Source organism: Symphodus melops (assembly GCF_947650265.1).
Source record: "Symphodus melops genome assembly, chromosome: 8".
In the NCBI taxonomy this organism is placed as follows: Eukaryota; Metazoa; Chordata; class Actinopteri; order Labriformes; family Labridae; genus Symphodus; species Symphodus melops.
This window is the reverse complement of record NC_136698.1, coordinates 27,219,157-27,247,047: the sequence shown is the minus strand read 5'-3', so window position 1 is coordinate 27,247,047 and position 27,891 is coordinate 27,219,157. Positions and strand designations below refer to the sequence as shown.

The following is a 27,891-nucleotide window of genomic DNA, read 5'->3' as shown; positions in this document are numbered from 1 at the left end:
ATTAGAATGAAATTGATAAAACAAATAGAAAAGCCAATAATTGAATGTTCTGAAGAAAGTAGTCAGAACAAAGTTATAGTCATGTTTTCATATAATCATTTTGTTTATTTCACTTGGCCGGTGGAAGCGGATGATTGGCAGGTGTGGCACACTACAAACTGGTTGCAGGATATTTTATGCATAGTCAAATGTTGTGTATGTGCACAAATCCAGATAGTGTCTTTGTCCTTGAGGAGTCTTGTTCGCAGTATAGATAGATAGATAGATAGATAGATAGATAGATAGATAGATACTTTATTGATCCCGAAGGAAATTCATAGGTGCACAAACAGGAAGCAGGTCATTGACACCTGAAGGAGTTAAGTTTGTTGATATCAGAAACAGCTGTTCAAAAGAAGAAGAAATGTTCTTAATGCTCATGTCCCTCAACACACAGCATCAGAAGGATCCACGGCGGAGGAAGGAGGCAGCTGTGGAGCCTGTGAGAGCGTGCCAGGGTTTAAAAGAAATGCGGTGTGGTGTCAGGAGGGGGGCCAATACAAAGAGCTCGTTATCTGCTGTTTCCGACTCAATTTGGCAGTTTTATTTTTAAATCTCCGTCATCGTTTTAATTAAACTTTTTCATAAAAATGTTGGTAAATGTACTTTAACTGGGATCTATTTAATTTTTATTTTTTTTACAGAAGAGATCCGGAATGAAAGGGAGCTGCCTGATCGTGTCTCTCTCTTTGTCTTAGAGCGAGAGAGAGAGAGAGAGAGTGTGCGTGCGTGTGTTTGTGCACGCGCGGTTTGGTTGTCGCCTCCCACATCTCGTGCACGGCGTGTGTAATAAGCTCCTCCACTGGCTCCTACAAACATGTTGTTGACGCCTCGGTCACTCAGAGGTATACCTGCCCCGCTGCGCTCCTGGAGTACAGCATGTTCGCAGAGACACGACGCTGCTCCTGCCGCTGCCGCTGCTGCCGCGAGCTCCTCTGTGCGTCTGTGCCTTTAAACACTGAGCGCGTCTCTCTCTGAGCCCGCAGTGAACTTCCCTCAACTCGAGTACAACACAGCTCTGTTTACTACCCAGGAACTGGCTCACCTTTACAGCTAGACCCATGGAATTATAACTATGGAATATCACTGGATACTGCTGTCCGTCTTCCTACAGTTAACCTTCCGGCCAGGTAAGAAATTCTGCACTTTACGCATCTGAACTTGTTGCTCTTCGTAACAACCAGATGCTCGAGGGTGATTAGAACATGTATTCATCTGCGTAAAGCTCAGTGAGATAAAAAGAAATCCACTCCACTTGCTCCTCGTGGTTTTTTTTTAAAATGCCTTTTTCTTTTATTCTGGGAGGTGGTGATGATAAGGAAACTTGAAGTGTGTGAAACCTAAGCCTAACGAGGAAAGCGGATACGTTGGCTCATGATTTGGATGCAACTTTTAATAATTGATGTTTTATTCAGAGAACAGCAGTAATCACACGGTGAGGCTGAAGTGGGATGCGCTCACTGCTCGTCGGAGGCAAAGCGCGCAGTAACCGCCAGTATGGAAATATCTTGGCATCTCCTGATTCCTTGGAAGCATGCAAACGAACTGTTTGTGCGTCCTGCAGTTGTTAGGCCACAGAGCTACGTGTTTTCTCACTTGTTGGATAAATATTGTCACATGTGTGACTTTTTGCGCCGACAGTTTGACGTGGTGTTGGAAACACATCGCTGCTATTTTCCAGCCTGGCAACATCTTCAGAGCCAGTGTGGTGAGCTCACAGTTCATTAACACCTTATCGTATTGTCTACATACGGCAGTCTTCTCTTCGCTCTGGGTTTCATTAGAAGTGTGGTTTTTTTTTTACATTTAAAGTTGCCTTGTATCGTGTGAGGAAACACTTCTCACAGATATGGAAAGGTGTTGTAGCAGAGCGCGCGCACGAGACGTTTCTGTGAGTGTGACTCTGCAGGGTGCTCAGTGAGGAGGCATCAGGTGGACTTGGTTTGTCCTCGCCTGTTTTTTTAATTTTTAATTTTATTTAATTGACAGTTTGATACCAAATGACACGGGAGTCATTGTGGAGGAAAAAGTGCGACTGAAGGATCACGGGAAATAAAAAAAAAGTCCATCACACGCAAACATTGACAACTTTCTCCATCTGTATGTATTTGTGCAGTTTAGACTGTGGTGTCATTTCATGTCATGCATCTTTCTTAAAGATGTAGCTTTTTTTTTCTTGATCGCGTCAGTCATCACAATAAAAGAGAATCCATCCTTTCCAGATGTGCGCTTTGAAATACTGTTGAAGGAGGAACATTGTGCACGCGGTCAGTTTAAACTTTCGATCGGACGTGTGTGTGTGTGTGTGTGTGTGTAGTGGACATGTGGTTGCATCCCAGGGTTGCCTGAGGCTGCGGTGAAGGGGCCCATTGAGGGTCCTGCAGACGCCCCCTGCTCACTGATGCATCATCTGATTGTCTGCGACTCTGCATCATGTGATCTTATGAGACATACAATCGAGTTTGCCTGAAGCGCTACATGAACAGTCTTAAATCATGTTTTTGGCTCCTTCCTCACACATAGCGCCCCCCCCCCCTTCCTCCTTCTTTACGTTAAATTCCACAGTTGTTAGCCAAATATTTACGCATGAGCGCAGAGGCTGAGCAAACACGGGCCCGTCCGTGTTATTAGTCTCTAAATAGACCCATCGCTGCAGAATGATACATGGCTGTTTGCTGTTCTGTGATTCGACACATTTCAGCGTTACAGATGGATCCAGCACACCCTAACCACACCCTGACTTTCAGCAGTCAGAGCTCAGACTGTGGTGAGGGGGGGGGGGGTCATTGATGGGTTTTTTTTAATGTTTATTTATTATATTAGAGAAGGGGAGGATGTTTGGCAGCAGCAGCAGCTGTTTGGTCACAAAGCACAGGATGATGACTTTGTCCTCCTGGTACCTCAGATTCGTCTTTGAGTCGCTCCGTCCTTCACAAACATCTTTGGCTAACATTTTAAAAATGACACCTTTTTGTTGTCTTGCTCTCCTCTGAGACGTCAGACGTTGAGGGTTCAAAACCTGCTCCCACATGATGGTGACAGAACGTATGGGCTCTATCTGTGTGTGTGTGTGTGTGTGTGGGGGGGGGGGGGGGGGGGGCAATGAGGTTGATTGTAGATGAAAAAGATAAACTACGTCTGTGTTTCATGATTCATGTACGTGTTCCTCCTGGAGGAGTCCGGACTCTGCAGGAGAGTCTGAGAGAAGTCTCTAAAAAAATAAATAAATAAGTGTCTCTAAAACTTTGAGAAAACAAACAAACAGCGTCTCTGCACAATGCTGCTCTTATCTTTTGCTTTGTCTGTGTAGTTGGCTCTTCAAAAAGAGCTCCAACCCACCGATCCAAAGAAAAGAAACACTTCCGTTTTCCTATCTGTGCTTTATTAAGTAACATTTGTTTCAGTGTGTTAAACTGGAGGATGTGCAGCTCGCCCTTGTTATTTATTGATGGTGCATAATTGTCTGTAAGTTTGAGCTCTGGGAGATTGTAATCAGCCTTTTTTAAACTGAAGCATGATGCAGTGTAACTATAAAAAGAAATCAAATAAAAGTTCTTTACGCTGTGCATCAAAATCTTTAACCCGTGGACGACCTTGAGTTGGATGAAAACCGGACGCTATAAGTCGTGCACGTTCTGGCACTCAGGCATCTCTTCAGTGCGGTTGTTGTGCCGCTAACACATCTGTACTCCACGATGGTGTGAAAATGATTTCAACATTTCATTCCGGTTGCGAAACTGCACATTTTTTGTCACAATAAAGAAAAGAGAGAGAGAGAGAAAAAAAAAAGAGCATTGCATCCAGTTTTTTTCCTCCATTTGGAAACTTTTAACTGCAGCGTTTCATGACAGGATTTGTGGTGATAATCATGCTGGATCTTTTCCTCCTGATGGGGGTATTTTTCTCATCCTTGGTGTGATAGCAGTGGATTTGTCTCATTCTTTCCTCACAGGCGACACAAAGCCCACCATCACCCCCGCAGACCCCCACGTCGTGGTCGTGCTCAACAAACCCTTCGAGCTGCGCTGTCAGGGCGAGAAAGCCATGCAGTGGCAGCGGGAGGACCGGCTCAGGGTGCGGGGCGAGAAAAAGATCGACGGGATGTCCACCCTGCATCTCTCCAGGGCTCAGCCCGTTCACATGGGACGCTACATCTGCCTGGAGGAGAGTTCGCAGGAGCAGACCTCCATCTACGTCTACGTCAAAGGTAGCAGGGTGCAACGTTTGAACGTTTGTGAAATGAAAGTGAGATGTGGAGAGAGAGCCGAGGGAAGCTGTGTCTCTCTCTGTGTGTGGGTGTGTTTGTAGCTTCGCCCTGCACAGGTACAGGAGATACTGAAGCTGTTTACAAAGTGCATGTCTGAGTTTCCTTCTCTCTGTGACTCCACATCCCCTTGGCCTGCTGCCATACCTGCCGGCTGATATCATGTGCTGATCACTCACTCCACTCTCCACACATCCACCTCTGAGGCTGCAAACAATAACTACTTAGTGGATGAGAGGCTCAGATGTAGTACCATCAAAAAAACATTTACTCTGCCGAGAAACCTTGCACAGGTAAACAGTGAAAGCTTTGTCTGTGCAGGGTGGATCTCTGTGTTTAAATAACCAACGCCTGATAACAGATCCGCCTTTGTGCTTCTGCAAAATTTGGACCAAGACAAATCTGTGGAATTTTTTTTATTTCAACTTTTAAATCCTGAAGGTTTTTGTTCTGGTTGATTTGGCAATACTCAATTATAGTGAGAGCGAGTGTGGGGTCAATTCTTGGGGCAGAAAAAAAACAAGAAGAGGAAGGACTGGTGTGTTTGTGTGTTTGTGACAAGAAGTGCAGCCAAACATGCGAAAGACAAACGATCAGAGATACGCTGCGTTCCCCCGTGTGCCTCACGAGAAAAACACTTTGAGTGAGTGAGTTGGAAATGTCCAGTTTTGCGGCAGCTCCGACACAGTGTGACTGATAGTGAACAGTAAACAGAGAGGCTGTTATCTGTAATCCAAATGTTTTGTGTGAAATCTCAATTTGTGCAGATAATTTCTGAGCAGAAATGCCAAACAAATGCTCCTCAGAATGCTGCAGACATGTTTTTTTTTTTTTTTTGTTGGTTGGCTGCGATGGAAAAGTGTTGAAAGACAACATACAGAATCAGCGTTACGGTGAAACATTTACAAAGTTGTCGTGTTTGAATATCTAATCCCAACGTGGTTTACGGTCGCAGCGTTCTGCATCCTTCTACCTCTTAGCACATTGGTGTTTTTTATCACATGGGGCTGCGTGCACGAGTGTGAAAACATGGCACGTGCATGAAAACCAGCCAAACCAGGATGCTCCTGTAAATAAAAAAAAAAACAAAATAAATGGAAGTAGCCTTTAAAGATTTGAGAGTAAACCTAGCAAAAGTGTTTCAACTAAACTTTCAGCTAAACCAGCTCGTTATGACCTCGTCCTTCTGCAATGGTGTAACGGCACCAACTGGAGAATCAGAAGCACCAACTGTTATCCTCCATGCCGCAAACTTCTGCTGGAATGTTGGAATAACAGGAGTGGGTGTAATCTTTTCTTTTGCATAGTTTCTCTTTGATTTGGTTTTATATTTGAGTGGAGGGGAAAAATTTGAGATTTGATTCATTTAGTGTTTTACAGGCTAAAGTGAAGAAGCCACCAAAAAATAAAAACTTCTGTATAAAAAGTCAATTAGTCTTTTGTTTTTGGTTGAAATCCTGATTTCGCAGCAGCTTTTTCAAACATTTGTGTCTTTATTTAATCAGTGACAATGCAGCACACTCTTATTTTGAAAAATAGTTTTTTTCAGTAGCTTAAAACTGACTGTAAGTTTGTCAAACTTGTATAAACAGAAACTGAATTAGATTTTTGACAATTGACTTGAATGAACAAATTCAATGTTTAGAATATTTTTTTTATTTTTTTTAAATCATTTGAATATATTTTTTGGAAACAGAAGTCCAATTAAAAAAAATAAATAAAACAAGTCCCCGAATTCAATTCAACTTGACAAATTTGATTTCAAATGGTTTTGTGAACACTTCCAGCAGATTCACCTTTTTCTGACCAATCAGCATCTTTGTTTTGACCATGTGATTAAAGGGATCCATTGGATATGTGCACGTTAGATGAATGCCTTCATGGATGCTTAGTTTACCATTTAATGAGTTTTTTGCTGTTGCAATGCTAAATGCTATGCTAAATTAGCATACTAGCTTGGTACGATACAAAGAGTGTAAAGTGATGTTAACATTAGCCAATAGCTTAGCATGAGTGAGTGCATGATCAGTAGCTCGTGTCCAGCTTACACTGTAGCAGATGGGGCAGCTGTGGGTGGTCGTAAGATGTTAACTGGTCCCAGTACCAACACTGTTATACTCTGCCACGTTATTAACGGTGTAGGTGTTTAAACACACTCGTTTGATTGTAGTTCACACACCTTGCTACACGTATATCCACAGAAGAAACAAAGTGATGTTAGACGACAGGCCCGGTTTCAGTCCACAGAGGCAGGCAGACCTACACATGCACATACATGTGCACATCAGGCATCACTAAGATGATTCAATTTATGGACAAGTTGCAGTGATGTGACAAAAATCCCAAGGCCGTGCAGGAATCTTAAAGACTGGTTGGATAAGCGTTAACAGGTGTGACCCCCCCGACGCCGGGGTTTCCTGGAGGGAATGATTACTGGACAGCAGATGAGCTGTGAGCACCCGTTTTCAAACTGAGAAACAGCTGTTTTAAAGAAATAAATCCAAATTAATAATCTGGCAGGAAGTCCACACAGCAACATTGATTTATGTTTAACAGTTAAATGTTGTTTTTTTCATCATGTCCCAAACCAAAGCTTGAGCAGAACACTGTGCAGCCTCGCTTTCAGCTGAAGCTTTCATGTGCGATTCTGTTTTTTTTTTTTTTTTTGGCAGATCCTGACAATCCTTTCAGAAAATCAATGGTGTTCAACATTCTCACTCGTGTGGGAGACGACGCTTCCATTCCCTGCCTGGCAACCGATCCAAGTCTGGAGAACCTGCGCCTGGAAACATGTTCCAGTGCAGCTCTGGCCTCTGGACTCCAGTTTACCGCACGCCTGGAGCAAGGCATCACCATCCACAACCCCCAGAAGGCCTACGAGGGCTGCTATGTGTGCACGGGGCGGCTGGGGGAGGAGCCGGTCAGGTCACATGACTACTACCTGACAGTTCGACCAGGTAAAGACGTTTAAATGCACATTCACGGGCACGTTGTGATTCCTGATCTAAATGCACGGTTTGTTTGTTTTCCGTCTCAGTCCCCACCGCTCCTCCTGTGATCGAGCTGCTGGCGCCCAAGCGAGTCATTCTCACCCGAGGGGAGAGTCTCTCTCTCACCTGTAACACCACTAACGTCAACGGAGAGATCACGCTGAAGTGGGTCATCCCGCCTGGCTCGGTGAGACTCATCAGCATTCTCTGCGCCATGGGTAGCACTACTGTGGGCGGTACATGACCTCACGAGGCCAACTCACAAAGAACGGATTCCTCTGCTTCCTCAAATGTCACACAACGAAGCCGTCGTGCTCTCAGAGCAGCAGGCTCGGGTTCGGCTCGACTCCTTTTATCTGATCCTGCTTGAGCTAGCTTAAAGCTGTTCAAACTGGCGTCACATCGGCGGCCTTACAAACTGGGGAAATAAAAAAAAAAAGAGCGTCCCATTCTCGTTGAGATTTAAAGGCTTCAAAGAGAGCGGAGACGCCAAGAGCTGCTCTCAAAGGTCGTGATCAATCATTACATGTCCCTCCTATGACGACACATTATTTGATACCTTGGACTCGTGTTTTTTGCTTCGTTGGTATCAAATCACGCGTCAGTATTGTTTGATTTTCCACAACAACTGAATTTAGTTTAGTTTAGTTTATTAGTTCACTTGAGCAGCAGACAAAACAACAGAACAGATTTACTCACAGGGAAGAAAAGAAACAGGGAGAAAATGCTCTCAAAAGGAGGAGGGTGAAGTTCCCAGAACTTATGTGACCTCTGACTTATCAAACATGAAAGAGCAGTTTGTGACAATTAACTTGTGATCATTTAAATTATAAAGAAGAGAAGAATACAACATTTTTTACCATCAATGAATCCTTTGATAGGTCCTTAATAGCACCTATTTGATCATTTATGATCGTTCAAGTTTTAGAAAATGAAAAACAGAAATACAAAAACATTTACCAAGTGTTTTCTTAGCCCTTTGATAGGTCCATAATAACACCTATTTTGTCGTTTTTGAACGTACACATTTTTAAAGTAGGAAGAGAGACTCCAAACTAAACTCTGAATCAAAGTTTAGAAATCTGGCATGGTGACATCCCTTCTCCTCCCCTCCATCAGACTCCAAATACTTGCAAACGTCTCAATTTTTTGCGTTTTGTGCTGGAATACAATTTGTGCATTTCTTTTGTGAATCCGTGTGGAGACGATGCAGAGCGCCGTGAATCCGTTCTTTGTGTATCAGCCGCTGACTTTTTGATTCATGTTTTTGGTCTCTTAAAAGTAGCAAACAGTCAACCACTAATAATCAGCTCCTGGGGAGGAAAACTTTATTAATCAGGACATCGAGACACCTCGTGAAAACTACCTGCCAGCGACGTGTCTTAATGTCTTGAACATAATTATAAGCTGGAAACAAAAAATGGATTAGTTTTGACTCACAGAAAACAATCCTTCCAGGAAGAGGTTCTCTGTGTACCTGCTGTCAGTGGTTGGCTGTTCTTCTGCACACGGGTCATGCTGTATAAGCTTCAGGGTCTTGGCTGTGTGTGAAGTGCGGTGTGCATGCTTGTGTGTCAGATGCACGCTGGAGGTTGTGTGTCAGCACGGATAGACATGCAGACGGGGTTAATCTGTAGAGATCTCTGGGCGTTGACAGGGTGCCGTCTGGTATCCACAGCAACCAGCAAAGGTTGATGGCGTGTCACGTATCACGGCGGAGCACTTCACGCACGTGCGAAGCGGCACCTTGCACATCGTGGAGGTGGAGGCTCGCGACGCTGGCCGGTACCGATGTGAAGCGGAGAACGAGAGGGGCTCCAGCTCGCAGTCGTTGTGGCTCGATGTTTACGGTGAGTGCGTGAAGGTCATCACTGTCAATGTAGCTGCTTAGCTATACACATGCTAATGCTACTTTGTCCCTTTAGGCGCACTGTGGACACGTCTCTCTGTGGTCACAGTGAGGGGAACCAATGAGCTGAGTACTTTGACATCTCATGTGTCACTTGTTACCGCTCCTTTAAGCAGTTTTTATTTAGTTTTTCATCCACAGCAAGTTTTCCTTTTTCCACGTTTGAGTCAATATCGTGACCTTCGATCACCCAGAAGGTCATTACTATACTATAAGTCAAAAAGTCAAGGTCGGGTGGAATGCGAACAGCAAGTCAAGTGTTTTGAACTTGAGACCTAAAAAATATTTCTCTTTAAATTTGAGGTAATGGATTTTCTAAAATGAAATTTAAATATTGAAATTTAGCGATTATTCTTCTTTACATTAATTTTATTTGAATTATTTTTACTTGGACAAATTTTAAGTTTTTATAATGTAATATAATTTGTTTTAATGTTTCTTTTCTTTCCTCTGTCATGATGCTTCTGATGTCTTGTGTAAAGCACTTTGAATCGCCTTGTTGTTGAAATGTGCGACATAAATAAACTTTTAACACGATTAAACATTTTTAAAGTTTTTTGGTATCGTTAAAAAAATAAAATAAATAAAAAGCCGAAATCTCGTCTCCACTCCCCAGAGCTCTCGTTTCCTGCATCCGACAAAAGACCATCCAGTAAAAATCCTTAAATATTTCGATGCAACGTCTCATTTATTTTGTCGTTACATTTTTCAGAAAAGGGATTCATCAACTTATCGCCTGCAGAAAACAAAACCATCCAGGTGCGTTCAGGCGAGAGTTTGTCCCTGAACGTTGATTTTGAGGCTTATCCGAAGCCGCACACTTTCTCCTGGAGCCTCTCGGGCCAAGAGCTGATGAACACGTCGGACCACGTCATCTCGACACACAGCCACGAGTACAGGTGAGCTAACGCCGACACGCGCGCCGCTTGTAGCACGTAGCGGCGGGTTTAAAAAGTTCATTACACTCCACGTGTGGAATTTATCACCTCCTGTTCGGCTGCAGCTGAACTTCGTCACAGCTACCTGAGACATGAGGTCAGAACTCTTGAAAGGCCCGCGAGCTTCCTGGAGGAACCATGAAAAATCAGTAAAACATAGAAATGTTAGCTAACATTAACCGCGGCGGCTAACGCAGTTTAGCTCTGTGTCATGCTGTTTGGTGACTCTGTTGGACCATGCATCAGGAGAAACCTTTTCTTCAGAGCGATCGGGATCAATAAATCCATTATCAACGGAAGAGAGAGAAAGTTCAAAGAGCTAACCTTTGTTTAGCATTTACATTCTGTCAATGAGCAGATCAGCAAAAACTACAGACGACTGTTTGTGATCATTAATGCAAATATTTGAGCATTTTCAAGTTTTCTCACGCCGCTGAACTCAGGAGGTCGCTTTCTTTTCTGTTCAAACAAACCGGAAAAAAAACAGACTTTTACTTTTGGCTAATACTGGGATTTTTATTACTTATGTTGGGACATTCATGTCTGATAGGTAGAACGACTGATGTGTAGTTTTACTGATATCGAGGGAGGAAAAAGGTCAGATAACTTTCTATCTATCTTTGATATAGAAATACAGATATAGATTTACATACAGAGTCCAAAATGAACTTTTTGCACATCGTGGTGGCCAAACGATCCCGATAATTTTATCAGATCAGGAAATTGAGAAGTGATAAGAAGAAATCTGCAGGGAGGAATAACTTTTAAACATTTGCAACACTTTTGTTTTGCAGGTACAGCAGTGAGCTGCGGCTGGTGCGACTGAAAATGTCTGAGAGCGGAGTCTATACCTTTAAAGCCTCGAACCGTGACACATCAGTAAACCAAACCTTCTCCATCTTTGTGATCAGTAAGTTATTTCATAGATTTTCAACGTGGGATTTTTTTTTTGTCCCCTGAAGCCATGTAATGAATCTCATTACTGCACATTGCACTGGTCTTTGTTCACATGAGGGAAACGCTTTCATTGACCTTTTTCTTTTTGTGTGAAATGACCTTTTTCGCTCTCCGGTTCATAATCAAACCGCCCTTCGGGGACAAATAAAGTTAAAGTTAAAGTCGAGTGAATTCCTAAAGGTTTAATTCTGACCTGACATATTGTGACATTAACCTGTGTTTGTTAGGTAAACCTGAAATCGTGTCCCATGAGGGCCCGGTGGACGGACAGGTCCGCTGTGTGGCGGAGGGGTTCCCCGCCCCGCAGATCACCTGGTACTACTGTGAGCAGCCACATGCCAGGTACGACCTTTAGTCTTTGTCTCAGCCTATCACAGCTCAGCAGAACACGACCTTTTCACTTTCACTCAAGCTCGGAGCAGGAAGTGCAAACAAGCCTGCAGTACCTCGAGTGTCCACTTGGCGCTCATTACAGGCGGATATGACTCATCTGTGTTGATGATATGACGGTGTGAGGTGTAGCTCAGCTTATATTTTCAACTGATGCACATCCAGCACATGTCGACCTCAACATAGCAGGACTGTCCCGATCAGGAAGTCCGACTCTGGGACGCAAAGAGTCAACTTCAAAATAAAATACAGTGTGCAGCTGATTGAATATCACACTCACGCTGGATCAACGTTACATCCAAACAGGCACCAAATAAACGACATGTTGGAGTTTTAACCCAGGGAACATGAATCCTGCGAGCTCCTGGTGTTGAACACAGTTATTTCAGAATTCGGTAGTAAAATTGAATAAAAATAAACAAATAAAATGCAGAGTTCTCTTAGCCCAAAAATATCTTTAAAAGCTGAATAATATCCGTAACCCATCAGAAGACGAAAAACCTCATTTTTAGTGTCGCTGGATTTAGTTCTGAGACCTCGCAGGCGACAACCTGCAACATGCCGGAGAAAAAGTGTCCTGGTGAAAAGTGTTGAGCTGAGACACTATTCAGCCTGTGAGTTCATCAGGCTGGGTTAAGATTATAAAGCATGTTTCAACGGCCAATCAGCTTGTGGATAAGTCAGGTGGCCAAGTCAGCTACGAGCTCAGCTGATTAAAAAATACAATCTCTGAACTCATCGGCTATCATCTGATGATCATAAAGCCTCCGGGGGCCAACGGGCAACACGTTGTGCAGATTTGTACAAGACACCAAAAAAATGTGTCTTCAACATGGAGAGTCAAAAAAAAGTCAGACAGTTTGAAACTAAAGACGGTCTTAATCCCGTCTTTTTAAACGGTGCGGTTTGCAGCAGCTCTCCCTTTCTTCAAAACCTTGTTATGACTGAACGCCATTTTTCCTTCACGCTCTTCTAACCTTTTTGGAGGCGTTGCGCCAGATGGACTCGGCTCATCGCGTGTCAAACGTGAACAAGGTCTGAGGACGACGAGCGGTCGGTGACACCAATCCCCCAAAATGCACGAAGGAGTGAATCACGAGTGATAATCTAAACTTCATCCCGTTTATTTATTAACATGATTTAATCCAATTAAGTCTCATTACCTATAGACACGCACTGCACATGACCTGCAGAGTTATGAGACCCGAGAGCAGCCAGGGACGACTTCTACACGAACCCCGACTATTACAAAGCTAACAGAACTGAGACATGAGCGTGTGTGTGTGTGTGTGTGTTTGTGTGTGTGTGGGTCATTCTGTACGTTTCCACAGGAGACTTACGGGTAGGAATGTGTGAGGAGGCGAGACATCAGATGATCCTGTGTCAACACGGTGTAATCTTCTGCCTTCAGGTGCTCCCAGCAGGTGAATGCCACCCAGGAGGAGCACGTCATCACCATCACCCTGTTCAGCCCCAGGTTTGGGAAGACGGAGGTGGAGAGCAGGGTGAACATCAGCAGAGGGCGGTTCAACACGCTGGAGTGTGTGGCCACGGCGGAGGGCGAGCAGGCCTACACGCTCTTCTCTATCAGCGGTGGGTTCGATTCTCAACGCGGTGACGTGAAAACTTTTCAGAGAAAAGAATTTCAGCGCGACAACCATGAAAATTGTGACGCAACAGCGTCTCGGCTTTTACAGCTAGCATTAGCTTTAGCGGTTGGTTATTAGCTGAAGGGGGTTTAACTGCTGTCTATTTTAGGCTGCTGGAGATAATTGCTGGCTACGGTCACTCTGACTTTTTTGCGGCGGATGGTGTACTCGCCAGGGGGTGTTAATTTTTTTTCTTTATTACCTCGTATCATGAAGCGTTGCATAACTTAGCTTCAACCCTTTACAGGGCAAGCTCTGAAATTCAACAAATATAACCTCAGAGTGTTTTTGGGAGACACAACAGAACTTTATATCTGATGGGGAAAAAAAATTCAAAATTTCATTTCATTTTGAAAAATAAACCATATTTGGTTCAAATGCCACACATAGCAGGATCAGTGACGTAGGGTGATCTCTTCTGATTGGCTGAGTGAGGATCACATGCTTCTCGACCGTACTGAGGTGAAGAAGGGCGGCCATATTTAATGTGTACGGAAATTACCAAAAATAGTCACCTGCCCGATAAAGGGTTAAAAAACAAAGAGGGTAATCTCATCTAGCATAGCACGTGCTAACTGCTAACAAAGACATGGATGAAACACTCTGTTGACCATCTAAGCAGGTCTACACACGACGTGATAGTGGAGGGGGCGCCTCTCAGTCTGACACTGTTTTGTTTCTCGATTGATGTAATCCCCCGCGTGTCCTCACCTTCAGATTAGAATTAAGCACAACAGAGTCAACAGTACCTGAGAGGACACACTGACATGAACGCCTCCTCTTTCAGATTACAAATCTTTCTCCACCTGTTGTTGGGTTTCATTTAAACTTCACAGAGTGAACTCAAAAGTTCAGCGACTGACTGCGTGCTCTGTGGACCGACGAGGGATTTAATCCTCGACCCAAAATATTTACGGCAAGCATGATTCAGTGGAGGATTAACCCATAAATGTGGTTTTACAACTTGAGTTTGGACGTCTGTGATCTGTTAGGTAAACAGCAGGGAGAGATCCCGATGATATGATTGGCCCTGGATAAGACATTGTCTCTAACAGATAGGAATTAGCTTTAGTCCATTGTTTACTTCATGACTTCAGAATCCACTCAGTTAAAACGGCTTCCCCACCTGCTGCTCTAAAAGTCCCGAAAACCTGTCCGTACCTGAAGGTGGAGACCCGGGTTTATTCATGATACAGCGGGCATGTGGGCGAGCGTCATGCAGCTGCTTCACAGGCAGCAGCAGAGCCGGCGGAGGCAGAGAGTGTGGAGCTCAGTGGGAGTCCAGGCGGTGCGGGGCGTTCGGTGGGAGAGGTGGGTGGGGGGGGTGGGGGGGGCTGTGGGAGGCTGTGGAGGCGTCCGTGAGCTGCAGAACAGAAAACACAGAGAAGCTTTAGAAAGCACTGACAGGTTTACAGGGGATTAGTTCCTGCAGACTCTGCATTCTCTGATTTGAAGTGAAGAGAAAGCTTCTTATCTCTAAAGAGCTTATTACAGCCCAGTGTGCAGAGGAGCAAAACAATAAGGCATCACAGACAGGAACAGGACGCTGATTAGCTTTAATTACTCACAAACACAGCTGCAGGAGCATTAAACACGTTGAAATAGTGCAAAACAGAAGTAATGCCACGCTGATAAAGTGCAGACACCGTACGAGAGGGGCGGAGCTTCTGAGCGTTGACAGTTTGTTTACATGTTTAATTGGATTAGTTTTCTGTGATTTGAGCAAAGTGGGCTTCAGTGAGACTTAGCCCTCCATGGTTTACCTTAATGCCCCTCTGCAATGTCACTGCAGAGTGTAAACATGGCCGACCACTGAGGCAGACGCGTCACTGTTCCTGCACCTAACAACATCCTTTTTTTTTTTTTTTTATATGTGTCCCTGCAGAGAGAACTGTTCCACATGATCTGTTCACCCCTCTGCTGATTGGCTCCGTGTCAGCAGCGTGCATCCTCTGCCTCGTCCTTATCATGCTCTTCTACAAGTACATGCAGGTAGGGCAGCTCTGCACTTTACCGGCATGGTGACACACCCATCTTTTTTTTTTTTTTTTAATTCCAAATCTGGAGTCAGAACAAGCCAAGAAAAATGAATATTGAAATCCCCTGAATTGCATTTGAACAGTAGTTTATGTTTTGTTGTCTTGTGCCAGAAACCAAAATACCAGATCCAGTGGAAAGTTATCGACGGCATCCATGGAAACAACTATGTGTACATTGACCCCTCCCAGCTACCGTACGATCACGAGTGGGAGTTTCCTCGAAACAACCTGCGTTTTGGTAAGCGCCCTGCACACACCCTCCAAGCTGTCATTAATCTGTCCTCTCTGACACGCGCTGCAGCACTGAACTCCTGCTTTCAATGCCTAATGTGTAAATCAGCATCGGGGGCCGAGTGATGTGGAGATAAGTGGGTGTTTGTGTCAGTTAAAAAGCCAAACAGAACAGAAGGGATGACATCAGCTCTGCCAGCCTCAGGCAACTTCTCCCTGATTAACTGGCGCTCTGTTTTTCCCGTGTGGATACAGCGTCGAGGCCTGAGCCATGTCAGTGGTCATCAGCCGCAAACCAGTTCCACGGCTCATTAATAATAAAAAAAAAAATAACAACCCACTCCCTCACTGCAAACAGGATTTTGTTGACATATTATGGGTGTTGTTTTTTAACAAACCTCCTTAAACAGGATCCTGCGTGTCCTGGTGTCTGCACACACAGCCCGGGGGCTCAAACTGGTGTTGCTCTAGGAACACTGGCACGGGGCCAGCTTGTGGGAGGGATGCAAGGATGGGTTGTAACAGTTTTATCTGTCTTTCATTGTCTTCAGGGAAGACGCTGGGATCTGGTGCATTCGGGAAGGTGGTGGAAGCGACTGCATATGGCCTCTCCAAAGCAGACTCAGTCATGACGGTGGCTGTGAAGATGCTCAAATGTAAGTGCCGTCAACAAACTGCAGCTGCAGCTGTTCCTACTGTTTGAAAAATAAAGGCCTGCTAAGTCAGCGTGCAGGTGTTCATGCAGGTATTAGGTGGATGTTCTATATTTGGGTGGTGTTCACAGGGCTGCCAAATCGAGACGTTTCAGAGACTATTTTAAGTCCCATAGCCGCCAGCAACCAGCGTGCACACCATATCACGTTGTTATCATAGCTTTATTTACTGCTCACCGTTATGCACGTCAATCATGATCCAATTTTTTTTTTTTTCCCCCACAGCAAGCGCTCATGCTACAGAGAAAGAGGCGTTGATGTCAGAGCTGAAAGTCCTCAGTTACTTGGGAAACCACATGAATATCGTCAACCTGCTGGGAGCGTGCACCGTCGGAGGTGTGGCAGCTTTGTTGTCCTGCACGATCACCACAGTGAACACTTAACACGATGAATCAAGAGTAGAAACTGTAAAAGACAGAGGAGGTTAAAGGATTAATGTGTCTGTGTGACTGAAGCTTCGGAAAAAAAAGTTAAAAGAATGAAATAGGATGCACAACATTTTATATATTTTAAAAAGCATGAAGAGAAATCATATCTTGGACACTTTGAGTTTAGGTATAAAAATCAGACGTGTTAGTTTTGTGTTCACAAAAAAGAAAAAGAAATAAATAATGAAAAAATATATATTTATTTTTATATTTATATATATATATATATATATATATATATAAATATATACAAATAAATTTTTAATTATTTATTCATTTATTTTCTTTTTTGTGAAACAACACAAAATATATAAATATATATGTATATATTTATTTATTTTTTATTTTTTATTTTCTTGGCTTATTGCAAGAACTAATCATTTAATTGATTCTTTGTTTGACCATTAAAAACCATGGCTAATTCTAAGATGATTTCCTCTTATTGGCATTCGCAGATTGATAATCACAGATGAATTATGCGTCTTTTAAACATTTCGTTGATGAACATTTTGGATTATTAAACGAGTGATGTCATTTGCATTTCTTCCTGGTTTGACTGCAGGACCCACGCTGGTGATCACGGAGTACTGCTGCTTTGGAGATCTGCTGAACTTTCTGCGCAGGAAAAGGGAATCCTTTATCTGCTATAAGCTGGGCGAAGATTACTACTACCGCAACGTTGTGCCGCAGAGAGAAACAGCTGGGTGAGGGTCTTTATGTCTATATATGAAGATGAGGTTTAGTGGTGCGTGGAACAGAGAGGAGAGTATTTAGGACCCAGAACGTGCGTGGGAGTATACTGTATTTGGACAGCAGCGGGCCTGTGTGTGTGTGGTTGTGCTCAGCTGAGACCAGACTGCTCCTCTTCCTCTTCACAGTGACAGCTTGAACGGCTACATGACCATGAGGCCTTCTGCTGCTGGCAACGTGCCGCCCGGCTTCACAGAGAAGAGACGCTCGCTACGCAAAGGCAAGCCGGGCCAGCCATTCATCAAATTTCTCAGTCCGAAAATACACAGCGAACTGTTACAGCGAGACTTATGCAACTTCAGGATCTGATCTTCGTCTCATTTCGCCTCCTTCAGGTGGCTCCTACGTTGAAGAAGACGCACTGAGTGAGATGTTCGATGAAGACGGTCTGTCTCTAGACACCGAAGACCTTCTCAGCTTCTCGTACCAAGTGGCCAAAGGCATGGAGTTCTTAGCATCCAAAAATGTGAGCACCAGTACCAAACACAAGACCAGATTTATGCATTTGAGCTGATTTATACATCTAAACAACTATAACTGTTTGGGTTCAAACAGTGCTGTGTCAGATCAGACTTCACAGGAGTTAATCAGTGATACTCCTGAAACCAGCAGAATTATATCAACGTTTTTATTTCATGTATTTTTCTCTCGTCGTAAAGCCCTTTTACTTTGAAGGTTAAACACACGTTCTTTATTTCATTGCCTGATATTGTGTGAAAGTAAAAGCGGTTTATATCTGCCCCATGGCTCAGTTGGTGAAACAACTTTGTACCCAGAGTGAGATTTTAAAAGCGTAAAAATAACATGTTCTCCTCACCAACAATCTGATCATTCATACCCGTGACAGTGTTGAGTGCCTGACGATGGAAAAAAGTCATAGTTAGGCAAGTTCTCTTCTGTAGTTTGCTTCATTCGAGTGTTGACCTGGTAGATGTGTCGAGCCTTCCTTTACAAATAATTTTAAATAAAAACCTAGTCGACGTCCTGTTAGCGAGTCAATTCAAACTTACAGAGTATTAAAAAGTAGGAAAGGCGTGTCCAGATAAGCTCAGGTTAAAAATCAGCAGCTCAGGTTTCTGCAGCCTGTGCAGCATTACGCTAACGTCTCACAAACCGCTAGCTAGCAGCTAAAGTCTAAAAGTGAATCAAACCAAAGAATCCAGATGACTCGTTCACGGTGTGTGCTGTTCTTGCTGCTCGTTCAACACATTTAGCATCTTTTATGTTGACGTATTCGCTGTTAGCTTTTGCACAAGCAGGCGGCTCACTTTCGCCTGATAATCATCCTGTTGATTGATTTTTTTTCTGTTTCCTATCTATAGCATAGCACAGTGTTAAAAACTACATGTGTTTCCCCTGGAATTCAAACAGCTCCTCAAACACCTCCAAATATATAAAAGAACAAAATGTAGCATGTAGCATGTAGCATGTAGCATGTAGCGTAGCGAGGAAACAGATCTGAAATGCATGTTATAGCATCTGGATGAAATATTGATTAGTGGTGCAGGTGAGATAGTGTGGCCTGTTAGCTCCTGTATCAGTGTCAGAGGTTGAGTGTTACAGACTCAAGTGTAGAAATTCAGCACCAAACTGCATGAGAGAGGGAAAAAAAAGCATTTGATGTATTATTGATTGGTCGTGTATTTCACACGTATCGTGAGATGTTGAAGGCCGTGGTGCGTTTGTTTTTTACAGTGTATCCATCGAGACCTGGCCGCAAGAAATATCCTCCTGACTCAGGGAAGAGTGGCAAAGATCTGTGACTTCGGCCTGGCACGAGACATCACCACAGACTCCAACTACGTCGTCAAAGGCAACGTAAGACTCCCACTCCATCCTCATCTCCCATCAACCCCTCTGCTTTGAATAGTAATAACCTGTTTGTAAAAACTGTAAAAGCCCCAGAGAGTTAAAGGCATATGGCATGGATTTGAAGCTGAACGTTAAGACTTATATATCACAGTTAAAGTGCAGTAGAATTTAAAAAAAAAAAGTTGAAGGTGATGAAGGGAAGTCAAACCCGAGTCGAGGTCCTTATTCAAATCTAACAAAAATAGAAAAGATGCAAGGACACCTTTTGAATTCTCCATCAAAGGAAAAGCCAAGAACCAAATGAAACATCTGCATTTTTACACTTGATTTGTATTCCAATCCATGAAAAGCATTTTTTAAGTTTTTTTATTTATTGAATGTCTGTGGAGAAATTATTCCCAGGGTGCATTCAGTCATATGACATGTAAAAGTTATTGGCAAACAGTGAAGCTGTGTACATATTTCACAAGACACATTCAAGTGCAAACAGCCGAGCAGCTGCCTCTCTAGACTTCCTTCTTGCAGGTACATATTTACTTAGCGTGACTTGTGCGACAGTGCTGCGCTGTGTGTGAGCAGCTGTGTGAAGTTCTCCTTTCAGGTATAAAGTTGACACCAGGCTTAGTGGTTAACTACTGGATAGTTAGGAACTAAAACCCAGCTGCAGCTCCATCACTCGAGCCGTTAATCATATCAAGTGAAAAAGGCAGGTCGGCTGTCTACAATAAAAAAAGACTCTTGTAGTCAATGCTATCATGCACATTAGCTTTAGTTTGTTTGGTTCAGACGTAGCAGCATCTTTCACTACTGAGCGCAATTTTATAAGATTATGTTGCACCGTGTTTTTAAAGTTTTGCCGAAAACTGCAAACAGCATAAACGAGGTGCTTTATTTTCATTTCATTTAGTTGTTTCTTATGTCATGTGATGCATTTCTTTAATTCTATAAATACATAAATCACAACTTTTTATTCAATTGTGTCGTAACAAAGCGACAGCGTCCCAGCTGCTGCAACAACCTGATCCGAAGCGTTTGCATTGTAAACATATAACATCGTTATATTTAAATGAGTTGCATCAACAAACTTTCACCTTTTGTGGTTGTTAGATTATCACTAAATATTTACCAGTGTTGTGTCGTTCACATATATTCAGTCTGAACACATGAACAGACCCGGAGTAAAACTCACCCCACGGTTCCCGTCCAACCTGACCCCTGAGCCATGTAAACCATCTGCCACGCAGTCACACCTGACACCCCAGTGCTCCCAGTGCAGCGTCCTGCCTTTCAAACAGTCCGCCCCATCTGTCAGTCTAAAGCCGAAGACGTGGACTGAGACAGACCAGAGTGAGACACGCACAAAGCAATATGTCAAATTAAGAGTTAATCACATATATGCATCTATATTTGATGCAGAGTTATTTAGACTTTTTTGTTAAATTTGAATAGTCACTGTCTGTCCGTGGAGATGTCCTCATGTCCTCGAGTCCCGGCTCATATAAGCGTATCAGCATGACTCAACATTGTTTGCAGACATCAAACTCAGAGGTCATAGAACACGAGTTTACCTGCTGCTCTTACCCGGATTATTTGTTCTCTCATTCAATCAGAAGAACGGTTCCGCTTCAGCCTGTTGTTAGTTGTACATAAAAAAAGAGGCGGGGCCTAAAATAACTTGTGTAGCCGTCCTGCTTACTCAAATATTTCCTGACAAGTTAACACAACAGAATAGATTCAACTAAGTCACACCTATGATTACAATGGCGAAGGATTATGGTTAAGGTTTTAAATATAGTTTGAGCTTCTCCTGCTGTTTGTATTGGCAGTTACTGTTAAGTTGTATAGTCACTTGTGTTTTCATTGGACGGTGACTCAAAAGGTGTTTTGCAGGATGAAGGCAGCAGTGGATGCTTTTAATACTCTGTGGTGTTACAATCTTCATCGACTGATGACCACTAATACATGTAAAATCCCCCATGTTTGGATTTAGGTTAGGCAGGAGATCTTCTGCAGATTTAGTCTTTTGGTTAAGGCCAATATTGGTTTGAAAATTCAGACCGAAAAAAAAAATAAAAAAAAAATTGTACACAACATCTCCCTGTTGGAGCCCAAAACGTAACAACAACCCAAAATGTAACAACGAACAAACAAAACCCAAAATACAATAACTGGTCGATAATGTGAAAAAAATGCTGAAAACAAAATGTTGTAACTTTTTACCCAGAATGCAACAAATCCCCAAGATGTAACGCGTTGTGTTACATTATGGACCCGTTGTTACATTTTGGGTTTGTTACATTTATTTTTATTACTTTTCGGCTCGTCGGGCAGTTGTTACATTTACACTCTCACAGGCCCAATAACTGTACCAACCAATGTATTTCTTACATTTTTGTTTATTGTTACAAACTATTTTGAAACCTGCTTATTATTAACACACATGAATATATGGATACAGACTGGTGCAACCCCGTGGATATGAGTACCTGCCGCATTTTGAAGACCAAAGATGTGTGTGCTGTACCCGTCTGCACAACAACCTTAGTTGTGTTATTAGTACAGCTAAACTAAATCATTGGAGTATTGTGCTTTTTTTTTTTTTTGGACCCGATATATATTCTGTTTTCTGCAAAGGCCTCAGATACATGTAGCTGTCTGTCTTCTCTTTTTAACAATTAAAATACAAAGTTAACTTCATGGCCTTAAGACAGAAAATAGTGCAGCCAAGAGATCTTATCAAACGGACAAACCTGTGATGGTTGATGAGCTGTCTGTGATATGTTGAGTGCATGATGAGGCGTGTGTACAAGCGTTAAAAGGTGTCTTGTGCTTTTCTTTCAGGCTCGTCTGCCGGTGAAATGGATGTCTCCAGAAAGCATCTTTGAGTGTGTGTACACTTTCGAGAGTGATGTTTGGTCCTACGGAATCTTGCTTTGGGAAATCTTCTCCCTAGGTATGTTTGTCCATTGGTTGAGGTGTGTTCTTCTCTCTGTCTGAGTCTCTGTGAGTTAAAATCTTATCGCTGAATGTAGGAAACAGTCCGTACCCCGGCATGCCTGTGGACGCCAAGTTCTACAAGCTGATTAAAGAGGGATACAGAATGGATGCTCCCGAGTTTGCACCCAGTGAAATGTGAGTAATCCACAGGGAATATGAGTGTTAGCACACACTACAAGCTTCTGACAATCCTCACTAAAGTCCAGACATTTGATGGTTCAAGCGACTGTCCTGTTCCTGCGGTGGAACGTAAGGAGTGTCAAAAATAGATGAAAATTCAGGCCGCACCAGTTTGAAATCATAAATATACAAATGTAGTACAAAGATATCCTGATGATGATATCCATCTTGCTCTTTACACATCTCGTTTGTTTCTTTTTTCCTTTCTCGATCGGTAAAATTGGCGAAAAACTATGATAACCGACATGTTTGAGACTTTATGGATCATCTGTCATTATTTATCACAATAATACGCAGGTGTCTGTCACATTTTCAACATTTTGTTTACATTTTAAAATATGCTAGTGTGGGTCATGTGTTAAAGAATGACTGGAGTGAAGTAAATGGATGTGGTAAGAAAAGACTTCAAATGGAAATCTGTTTATTTATCTGTTTTTTTATTTATTACTAACAAAGAATGCTTAAAATGTCGGCTGAAGACAAATAAAGTGGTTTTGTGCGTCTGTGCTGCTTTGCAGGTATCAGATTATGCGGTCGTGCTGGGATGCCGACCCCTTCAACAGACCCCCCTTCAGGAAGGTCGTGGAGAGGATTGAGCAGCAGCTGTCCGATGCCACTAAGCATGTAGGTTGTTTACCACCTCGACACAAAATAATGAAGTGAGAAGTCTTGACACTTTGAGCTGGATTATAAGGTAGTGAAACAGACTGCAGGTGATGTCTTTCACACACAGACACAAGGGTTCATTTCTCATTCGAGGGTTTCGATCTCCAGCCTCTGCGAGGAAAACGTCCGATGTGTCCTCGGGCAAGACACTTAACCCCGAATTGCTCCCTGTGCTGCGTCAGCGGCATATGGATGTGCATGAACAGGATTAGTTACTTCTGATTGATGGTCGATATGCATAGCAACCAGTGCCATCACTGTGTGAATGTGTAAGTGTGACAGGCGGTGTAAAAGCTTGGTGAGTAGTCAGAAGACTAGACAAGCTCAGGTCCATTTAAAAGCAAAACCTGTCAACACTCAGATAACACTGATTCAAAGACTAATAACAGATAAACAGGCGTCTGGTAGTTCCACTTCTTGTGTGAAAACAGTTTGTGAAGGCACCTCCAGGGTTTATACATATTTTAGCTCGACATCTCGGTGACCTTTACAGCATGAGCAGACGTGTTTTAACCCTCAGCTTGATTTAATTGTGTCACACATAATGCCCTCTTTGTTTTTATTGTCTCCGCTCTCACCACATACTGGCTCTGAATGTTTAGTTTCTGGTGCGAGTTCTTACAGCTTGTTGATGAGTTGTGTTTTATTAAATATTAGGAGTGGGACTTTAACACGTTAATTAAGATTAATTAATTACAAGAAAACCATGTGTTACATTTTTTTAACGCTTTTAATCACAGTTTGCCTCATAAACAGCGCGGAACTGTTTGTCATTGCTCCGCGCTAGCTTATCGCTAGCTTAGCGTTAGCTTATCGCTAGCTTAGCGTTAGCTTATCGCTAGCTTCTCCAACTACAAACAGAAGCATTTGCAGCCTAAACTCGACTAAATGACTGTCTTCAGGACCTAAATTAGTAATTCAACGTCTGATAAACTTATAAATTCACTCTCTAAATTGATCGCTCTGGACTGTAGACCACTATTAGTGGTAGAAGATAAGGGGTTAGAAAATGTCCTACAGTTAGCAACGTGTGATCCAACTTTCCAGCTGCTGTGCAGAAAAACTATTTCCAACAAGCTCCAACAGCTTTATGAAACTGAGAAGCAAATAACACTGCATGCATTGTATTCATTCATCCACCAAAATCCATTTAGACTGAGAAGTGTTGCTGTTTAGGGCAAATATTGTGATGCACTTGAAATGCGCTTAATTAATTAGAAAGTTAATTAGTTCACGTTTTTTTTAATCAAGTCCCACCCCTGCTAAATATGCCTTGTTAGAGAACATCTTGACAGTCACCACTCTTTAAGTTTTTTTGTCCTATGGATGACATCTAGTTAAGCTTGGCACATCTGGAATCAAGTCATGTATATAAATGTCTGTCCAGGGTAAAATACAAATCAGTCTCTTTTTTTTTTACTTTGGAGTCAAAGACCATCACAGGAACTGTGAAGCACGCTCGGAACGTCAAGGCCTGTTAGCAGCTAATGGATGTGTATAGAGTACAGACAAACAAACATAATCCTGATGTGTTCGTCTGGATTTAAGAAATTTGATATTTCAAGTCAGGATTTTAGTCAGACTAAGGCATTAGCTCGGCTTTCTTGACATCATGTAAGCATAAATGTAAAATAATTACAATCACAAATAGGGCTGTCTCTCTCCTCTCCAGATTTATCTGAACTTCAGCTCCAGGATCCCTTCGACGCCCGGAGCCAGGGAGGAGCCGGGGTCTCACAGTTCGGCACCCGCCCGTCTCCCCTCAGCTGCCAGTCACAGCCCAGCGACACAGCCCTTACTGGTCCAGCATGAAGTCTTCCTGGAGGGCACAAACCTCAGAGCCCAGCGGGTGTGAGGACCCACCCGACCTGTTTGGCTGCCTCATAAAGTGCCTGTGATGTTCAACTACAAAAACCACCCGACAACTTCACCCGCCCGCCGCTCCAGCATCTGTTGAAACACGTCGTAGACGAGACAGTAATTCTCTCTACAAGCAGACCGATCAACAAAGGACGAACGGCATTTTGTTGTTATCACTGTAATATCCTGCTGATTACAGGGAGGACAGTCTGACTAAAGCTGCCCTGATCACAGCGAAGAACACTTCAGGAACCACGTGACTCCAAAACTGTCTTTTTTCGGACATTATTACACTGTTATCCGTTTTATCGGGTCCTGATTCTTTTCCACACATTTCAGAAAAGTTGTGATTTTTAGCTTGTCGTATACTTGCTATCTACTGGACATGTTTTGTTTGGTTATTTTTTTTGTTATTTTTCTGCCATGGATATGTATCTAGTGTTTTAATGTGGTTGGCTGTTGCAATTTTAGGAGGAAAAAAAAAAAAAGGCACTCGAGGCACTTGAACTTCACATCAACACCACGTAAAGCAGCTGAGTTTTATTTTTATACTCTTTTATCGTCAGTATTATTTCCAACTGTTCACATTCCTGTTTATATGAAGGAGATACTTTTTGGGGGCCAATAAAATGTAGATATGGAGAAACTGTTATATAAGCTATTAGACTGCAGGGTAGCTCATGATTATGATGTTTTCAGACCAACAGAGAGCTCATGTGTTTTCTTATGGCCCTTCATACAAAGTCAATGCTAAGACCTACATTTGTACGCAGAAACTCACCTGTGATGTAGAAAGAGTCGATCAACATAGCATTTTAAAAATGGCACCGAACTTGATTAGAAAAAAACATTTAAAAAAAATGCTTGTTGTTTCTTGTTGGCTGGTAAAAAAAAAAAAAAAAAACCTGACAAAGCTTGAGTTTCTGCATTTAAATGTAGTCATCATTTTGACTTCCTTTCAACCTGTATATTACATTAATTCATCATCATAGGGTCCATTTAAAGTAGCTGGGAACACACAGCGAAAATGTAAACAAACACAACGGCTCCCACTGTCACACCTTGTTCACTAACACGCTCATTTTTTATTTTTTTTTACATTGCTGAACTCTTCAGCCTCACGAGTGCTTTAAGTCAACTAAGTCCTACATTTCTGTTCTAAACTGGTGTCGGATGTCTAGAGAAACCGTCTTTACTGGATCTGATCTCGCTCAACATGGAACACGGTCAAGCTTTGGTACGCTGTCGACTGCTTATGTGTACATATCTGTAGGTAATGAATTCAGCCATGAGATGACAGCGGTCATATTTGACCCGCTCTTGAGAAGCCTGAAAGTCGTGCTGCTCGTCATAGCTCCTCAGCATGCGTCACAGGTGTAGAGTTTGACTTTTTGACAGCTGGACTGCTGGAGAGTTCTCTTGTAAAAGTGTAAATAACTGTCCTGGTTTTATAGGGTCGCTCTCTGCACACATCCACTTAATGATCTGTGTGTACAAGGTACTGCGATTTATAAGATCTGCTTTTCAAATTCTCCCCCCTTGATGGCAGACGAGGAAACAAGGCGGCCGTTAAAGTTACCACTGTAGACCTGCGGTGGAAATCATTATTAAAGCACGCTGCTCCAGCGTGAGTTTGAACAGTTTTTGGGTTACTTTTTTTTTTTTCGAACTGAATTGGGTTGTGGTCAAAACTCAAAACAAAATCTAAAACTTTCTGAATCAGAATCTCAGGACATGCTGGGCCACAAAGGATGCACCGTCCATGTTTTTCTTTTTGCACCTCGGGACTGACTCCTCTGTCATTCTGCTGTCTTCATTTCCCCCAGAGTTAAAGTTGCTATTGATCACTTTGTCGACGTATTTGTTAAACTTAATTATTTAAAATACTGTAAAAAGCCCAAGTCTCCAGTTCTCATAACCAGGCTGAAAAAAACCAAGCTAATGATCGTAGCAACAAGTTTAACATCAATCAGTTTGCTTGCTCAGTGATCGGGGAAGTCTGGTCACAAGTTGAAGATGACCTGCAGTGATGCTTCTGATTTAAGTTACACCGGCGTTGAACTTTAAATGCGGTGCATAATTCTGTGCAGTCACAGAGAAGAGGAGGCTCTTCACCTCTCTGTCCCACATGTGGCTGGTGCAAAGCTCGGTCTGTTTGTCGGTCGTCTCATTGTTCTCAGACCCGTCGTTGCTTTCCCAGCAGTCCTTGCAGCTGTTTCCGCCATCAAACGTGGGACTTTCAGCACCTATCAGCCTGCAGTCCGTCCATTATTAGACCCCCTCTTCCTCCCCACTGGATGTGGAAGTTGTAAGGAGAAGCATCAGGAAAGTGTCCTGTTTGTGTGTATGATGAGTGTGTGTGTGTGTGTGTGTGTGTGTGTGTGTGTGTTATCAAAGAGGTGCCACTACTTAAAGATTCATCATGTAGTTTAGGCTAAAACCCTACGGTCTTACTGCTTACTGTGTTTTTGTAAATACAAATGTGCGTTTATTGTAAAGTCGATGCTGTTGAAGGTACATGAAAGCAGAATGTCACTGAGCTGTATTTTCTTATGTATGTAAATGTAAATGGAAAGGCTGCGCGTGTCTCGAATCATTCCTTACAGACACTTTTTGCTTCGTTAAAATTTTTTTCACAAGAACGGATCGAAATGTTCTTTTTCAACATCAACACTCAATAAAAATCCAGGAACTAGATTCTCCAACCAGAAAGGAAAAGGTTGGGAGTGATAGTTTGATTGTTGTCTCCTCCCTTCATATTTTGCAACATATTTATTAAACCTTAGGCTTGAGTGTTACTGTGTACATATGACGTGTTGCTAATACATGTGTCAATGTAAATAAAATTGTGTATATTGAATAATGAAAGAAAGACGTTGGGTCCCTTTGCTTGCAGAGACGCATCACGCTCAGCAGACTTTAACTATGTGCAGCTCTGGTCATTTCAGTTCGAGATATTCTCGTCTTTCCGTTCTTGACATATGAGAGCAATATTGGTTAATGTGCAGAGGATAGAACAGGCTGTACCCTGAGGCTGTTATCACAAGTGTTTCAGATCATCTGTTCTGGAGCTCCACTG

General features: G+C 42.7%; 1 protein-coding gene across 3 annotated transcripts; it reads left to right on the top strand.

The window, feature by feature from the left end:
• Positions 1-487: 487 nt before the first annotated feature.
• On the top strand, positions 488-27,678 carry kita (KIT proto-oncogene, receptor tyrosine kinase a; the record flags this gene model as incomplete). 3 transcript variants are annotated; one of them, XM_079350786.1, is made up of 21 exons in its annotated part: positions 488-1,169; positions 3,992-4,246; positions 6,976-7,260; positions 7,341-7,480; positions 8,972-9,143; positions 9,915-10,101; positions 10,935-11,050; positions 11,325-11,439; positions 12,899-13,080; positions 15,022-15,128; positions 15,287-15,413; positions 15,958-16,062; positions 16,345-16,455; positions 17,110-17,251; positions 17,426-17,517; positions 17,633-17,763; positions 18,993-19,115; positions 21,951-22,062; positions 22,142-22,241; positions 22,805-22,910; positions 24,625-27,678. In XM_079350786.1, exons 1-21 carry the CDS (start codon positions 1,115-1,117, stop codon positions 24,805-24,807), a joined length of 2,946 nt encoding a protein of 981 aa, XP_079206912.1. In that variant the 5' UTR covers positions 488-1,114. The 3 variants fall into 3 exon arrangements, with proteins under 3 accessions (XP_079206912.1, XP_079206911.1, XP_079206913.1); XM_079350785.1 differs by having other exon boundaries at positions 8,951-9,143; XM_079350787.1 differs by lacking the exons at positions 22,805-22,910; positions 24,625-27,678 and having other exon boundaries at positions 8,951-9,143; positions 22,142-22,245.
• Between the last annotated feature and the right edge of the window lie 213 nt (positions 27,679-27,891).